General features: G+C 47.4%; 1 protein-coding gene across 1 annotated transcript; it reads left to right on the forward strand.

Annotated features, from left to right (window-relative positions):
- Positions 1–1,446: 1,446 nt before the first annotated feature.
- Positions 1,447–5,966, forward strand: CUNH11orf42 (chromosome unknown C11orf42 homolog). The gene is made up of 3 exons (XM_054580695.1): positions 1,447–1,518; positions 4,784–5,582; positions 5,836–5,966. The coding sequence occupies exons 1-3, from the start codon at positions 1,447–1,449 to the stop codon at positions 5,964–5,966; spliced, it is 1,002 nt and encodes a 333-aa protein (XP_054436670.1).
- The last annotated feature ends 38 nt before the right edge of the window (positions 5,967–6,004 follow it).

Below are 6,004 nucleotides of genomic sequence, written 5' to 3' on the forward strand. Positions count from 1 at the left end.
GGAGGAATAATAGGACCTACTTCAACAGGTTACTGAAACTAAGATAATACACTCCAACTGTTTGGCACAGCCCCTACCTACCACATAAGAGTTCAACAGATGTTTGATATTAATTCCTCTCCTGGAGCATAGGCTCATGCCCACTGTCATCCCTTTGCTCAAGTACCTGGCACCCATACCCTTATTAGCTCTGCCTAGGGAGGGCTGCCCAATTACATCTCTTTTAGGAAACTTTCCTTGGCTACACTCTCTCCTACCAATGTAGGACCCTTTCCTGTGCCCCATCCTCATACTCGCTCGGCCAGCTCAGCTGATGGCCGACTTTGTGGGATGGCTCCACATGCTGAGCCAGGACAAGGAACACCCCACACACAAGGTCTTCCTGGGCACACAGGAGACTCTGCAAAGGGACTCAGTAGAGAACACTTTGGATAGATAAGAGACAGAGTGGAGGAGTAAGTACCAGAAAGGCTCCCTAGAATGGATCTTCTTGGGAAGAAACACTTCTTTTCCAGCAAAAGAGCAGGTTGAGGTCTCTAGACAGAGACACAACGGGAAATCACACATAGATTAGGGCTGTAGAGGAAGGGTATATACTAGACAGATCAGCCTAGGACAGGGAGTGGAGCACAAAGAAAAATGTCCACAAATTTACCTGCGTAATCCTGGCTTCCTGAAAGTTCTCTCCAGTTACTAAGGCAACAGTACCCCAATTAGATTCTTATCCTCCACATTGTCACCACTCAGCATGGCACCCTCCTACACACACACACACCTGGTTTTCACTGCAATTGTAACCCACCCATTAATAATGGGTTTCAACCCAGCCTGTACATTAAAATTGCCTGAGGAGCTTTTAGAAATCCTGATGCCCAGACCAACTAAATCAGAATTTCTGGGGTTAGGTTCCAGGCATCAGTGATTTTTAAAACTCTCAGGTAACTCCAAAGTATGGTCAAGATTGAGAACCACTACTTGATTCTCAGTTTAAGTTCTGATCTATACTTCTCCCATGTGTTTTAGGACCCCAATGCAACCTCGCAAAAAAATCATCTGCAGCTGACAAGACAGCATATCAAATTATCTCAAGGATGCCACTGAAGGGAGGAGAGAACTGATCCTTTTTCCTTAAAGAAACACACACACACACACACACACACACACACACACACACACAAGCAGACACACAGACAACCCAACAGGTTCCTGCATTTTCCTTCCCTAAAACAGAATATATAGGTGACTCAAGAGAATGGACTCAGGCTGTGAGAACAGTGAGGCTAGGAAAGTGACTGCCTGCTTCCCACCCCAGGCCCCATCACCCAGCAGGATCTCTATGACCTCATGCTGTAGTAGGTCAGAGCCTAAGGCCAGGCCTCACCTCCCTGGGTGGCTTGGGGTTCCTGCAGCAGCCACTGCCCTGCCTAACCCCTCCCATATCCCACCATGTTGGTTGGTACCCCCCACCTGCTAACACTGGATGAAGCTGATGCCACGTGGACCCTCATCAAAGATAAGGTAGGCAAAGTAAGAGAGCTAAAGAAGAAGTAACAAAGTGTGGCCTGGATGGATCTAAATGGCTTATGAGTAGGGAAGCCTGAAGATAATAATAACTAACATTTAATCAGTGCTTGCTTATGGGCCAGGCACTGCACTAAGTGCTTTGCACAAACTGTCCAACTGAATTACAGTTGTGAAAGCAGTAAGAAAGGTTCCTTGAATGTACAGAGAGCTATGAGGGCAGAGAGGAGAAGCACTAAGTCAGGGACAGGACTTAGGAGGTCAGAAAGGCTTCCCGAAGAGAGTGACAGTCTAGTTGGGCCAATGGGAGTTATTCACATACAGAGAACAGGAATACCTAGCACATCAACAGCGCTTAATCAACACCCGAAAGAGTTCATGAGCAGTGGGTGGGTGAGTGAACAGTGTACTAAATAAAAGTAGAGCATATGCAAAGACAGGAGAGGAAAATGAAAAATGAGGATTTATGAACTGCAAAAAGTCCTCTAGAGCAGAGGTCAAAGGATTAGTCACAAAAATAAGGTCAAAGAGGTCATGAAAGGCCTTTTAAGCGTTCTAAAGAACCTGAATTCTACCTTTGACCTCTTCATGGATATTCCATCCACAGAATGAGAAATTTGGGTTTTTGCCCAAATATGTAGATTTCAAGGAACAGGCAGATCTCAACTGTATCTTAGTTGCAGAAAGCCAACAAATCCCAACAAATCTAGACCACAAATTCTGAGATGAAAATTTAGGGATCAGGTTCTGTGATCTAAGGAGAGTGAATTTAAAGCACTTGTAGAAGGCAAACCACCAAGTTTAAAACAACCATACTCAAAGCAGCCTTAAGGGCACATAGGTCCCGTTTGAAATGGACTAGCTGCTCACCACAAAGGTCAGCTTCCCAGGGAAGCAGAAACATGACAACCAAGGTCCTCCCAAGTATTAGAGTAAAAAGTTAATCTTGGACTAGATCAACCAAAATTAGGGTGAAAATAAATGGGATCTTTCACTATTAGAAAACTATACCATATCTCAGTATCAGAAAAACTTCCAATCCTATTTAAGTAGAAAAGTGTCCAGAAAGTCAGGGTAGAGACATGCCAGATAAATCACTTGCGGTGGGACAAACTCAAGGAGTAGGGCACCTTTGAGTGACCTAGTTTCCTCTTTCCAGGACTGCTAAGTTTATTAGGCACTTTGTAGAATATCTAGCTAAACAGAATGTGTCTTAAGAGCTCACCATTCAGAATTCAAACCTCCCAAGGTACCTCCAGGAGGATAATCACTATCACTCTCCTGGGCTGCTCCTGGGAGAGTTAAATTTACAGGCCTCTAGGTTCCATGTAACTTCCACCTAGAAGTAAAATTGCAGTGGAAACAGGTGGTGATCCCAAGTGGTGATTCTACCAAGAAAACAGTCACCCAGCATAGAACTGAGCACCTTATTACTCCTATTTTAGGATAACCACTTTGGCCCTCAAGGGTAAGAAAAAGGACCTAATAAACCTCCATGGCAAATTCATGTCTATATTCTGAGAGTCTCCAGATAACTCAGGGATTCACCTTTTAGCCAAAACCTGGACTGTAAGAACCAGGTGTTTAAATGTCACACTCCTGTTAGAGGAACCCCTTCTGGAGAAACACTATGCAGGGGAGTCCAACCTTTTGGCATCTCTGGACCACACTGGAGGAAGAGTTATCTTGGACTGCACATTAAATACACAAACACTAACAAAAACTGATGAGCGAAAAAAAAAAAAAAGGTTTTAAGTAAATTTATGATTTTGTGTTGGGCCACACTCAGCCAACCTGGGCCGCATGTGGCCCACAGGCCATGGGTTGGACACCCCTGCACAAGTGAGATTCTTAAGTCTACACAGAAATGCCAATCCACCAGTGCTCCACTCTCACCTCTGGAAACCCAACTGGCATTTCTCAGAGCCCTGTTTTTTCTGCCTGACACCCCCTACCAAAAAGTAAGTGCTCCATGTCTCAGTAAGCCAAAAGAGAAGAAATGTTGGGAAATTCTTCTGTGCAGAATTTCTACCAAGAAAAAGCACCAGTTATTTCCTTGGCTAGGTGACAAAAGACAGTAGTTTTCAAGCTACCTCAGCCTGTCCGAAGTAGACACAAGTGAGCTACCCTCCTCTTGTGCTTGGGGACAACACTGCCAAAGTGGCTATGTGGCAAAAAGTGGATCAGCCTGGAGAGACCATTGGTGAATTCTACAGGAATGTCAGCCAAGAAGATAGTACCATCAGTAGGGGCACAGACGTGGATTTTGGGGACTGGGGGTAGAGCAGAGCACACAGCATTTAAAGAATAGGGTCTAACATGAAAGGGGCCCCAAGAAGGAATTTTGTATGCTCCCTGGAGCAGAACCTGCAGCCAGAAGTCTCAGCCAACAATGTCCTGTTTGAGTTGTTATACCTAATCACAATTACTAGAAAGGATCTTACAGAGTTCCCCAGTTGGTCATGAAGTTAAACTTTACAGAACTGGGTTACCAAACCCAGTTCTCCCATTATTTTAGCTGAGGGGGCTCACCATGTCTTGGCTGGAGTATTAAAATACTCTTAGCTGATTCTTCTCTCTCTCCTTATTTTATGCCATCCTATTCAAAATCAGCTTTTTAAAATGCTTATCTGATCCTGCCCCTAACGAGTATCTTCAAGTGGCTTCCCATTGTCCTCAAGATAAAATTCCTATCACTTAGCATATACACAGGCCTTTCATAAACAGGTTCCCATGTGCTCGTCCCTCCTCGCACCCTACGTTTACACAATATGAAATCATGTGTTCCTCAATGTGCCTATCTTAGTTTGCAAGCTCAGGTTTTTTTCACTGGCTGTTCCCTTTTCCTGAACTGACCATTCTCCTACCTGGCTCAAGTATTACCATATAGAAACCTTCTCTGTGATCCTCCTCTATCAAAGACAAAGGCTGTTAAATCATTTCTAATCTCCACACCTTGCTCTCTGTTATTTTACTTAGCTGACTACTGTTTACATTTTAGTCTCCTTTATTAGATTGAGCTACATTCGGACAAGGACAAAGTTTCATTCTCTTATGTATCCCCTGCATCTAGTAGAGTTTGGCACATAGTAAACATTCAAGGTTTTGCTGCAGGATAGAACTGCGAAGCAAGCAGGAAGTATGACAGTCTGAGCACACTGTGGAAACGTAACTGAATAGTGACAGCGGGAGGGTCAGTCTAGAGGAGGCTACCAGGTTAACTCCTGACGCTAACTCAGTCCCATAAACTGGTCACCTGCAGGTTATAGAAGAACGCTTTGGGCCCAATGTAGTGGCAGTACCTTTCCTGTCGGATGCAACCTGTTATGACCTCCTGGGTGTGCTAGTGAAGCAATCCCGCCCAGGCCACACCCGCCTGGCTCTGACAGGTCGGCAGGGCCGGCGGGCACTACAACCAGTGGGACCGCTACCGAACCTCCTGGAGCAGGCAGGGTCAGAGGGTGCCTTTGCCCACTGCACGCGGGAATATTCACCAAACAGTGGCGCAGAGACAGCCTATGAAGAAATGCGACTCTTAGATGGGCAGCCCTGCCGGATCCGCCTACATATGGGTGGCCTGCGCAAGAAGGTGGCCTTCCTGTTGCTCCCACCAGGGCAGGTGAGCCTACAGAAGACTCTTCCCTGGCTCCGAAGCACCCACAGCATCTATGTCATCTACCAGGTCTTCTCCTGTTCCTGGATGCAGCTGGGACTATGGCCTACAGGCCAGGAGCCCCAGATGCTCCGGTTACAACGGTCACTACCTATTGCCTTCTCATGCCTCAAGTTTTCACTGCATCCCAAGGGAGTGCTAGGACCACAAAAGGCCCTGGCCAAAGACCCACTGCTCCATGGGACCAACTGGGTCAGACCCAACCTCAACATCATGTCACCTCTGGTGGCCCCATCAGTCCCTGACAATATCCCCGAAGCTGCTGATGTGCCCCCACCTGTCCCAGCCCCTTCTACACCACGTCCCCAGGAAGGACCAGAAGGCAGACTCACTAGAGTCTCCTACAAGGGCCGAAACCCATTCCGAAGAGGACCCCAGGTGCTGTCAGGTAATACTGGGGAAAACAAAGGTGAAAAGGATGGGACAAGGTGGAGGGAGAGACCATGAGGAGGACAGCCTAGGAATGTGTGGGACACCCATAACCCTCGTGAGGGGGATGGAGTGAGGGAGCCAGGGGACAGTGAGTTGGAAGTATGGTCTTGGTGTGGGGGAGGGCACAGCACAGAAAACTAGGGGGAGGGGCCAGGGAGGCAAAAAGACCAGGGCACGAGTCAAGCTGTAACTATCCCCAACCCTGGCAGAAAACTGGCTCTTCAGCCCCCGCAGCCCCCCACCAGGAGCCCAGGGTGGGGGCCCCGGGGACCCCGACCGGCACTCCATGTCCCTGCCCCTGCTGCAGGGTCTGTCCTCGGAGTTCGACAGCGACGACTGAAGCCGCAGCAAGAGATGCAGGGGGCAAGGCCCCCAAGG

Source organism: Pteronotus mesoamericanus, unplaced genomic scaffold (assembly GCF_021234165.1).
Source record: "Pteronotus mesoamericanus isolate MK-2021 breed Mesoamerican mustached bat unplaced genomic scaffold, CSHL_Meso_final contig_591, whole genome shotgun sequence".
Lineage (NCBI taxonomy): Eukaryota > Metazoa > Chordata > Mammalia > Chiroptera > Mormoopidae > Pteronotus > Pteronotus mesoamericanus.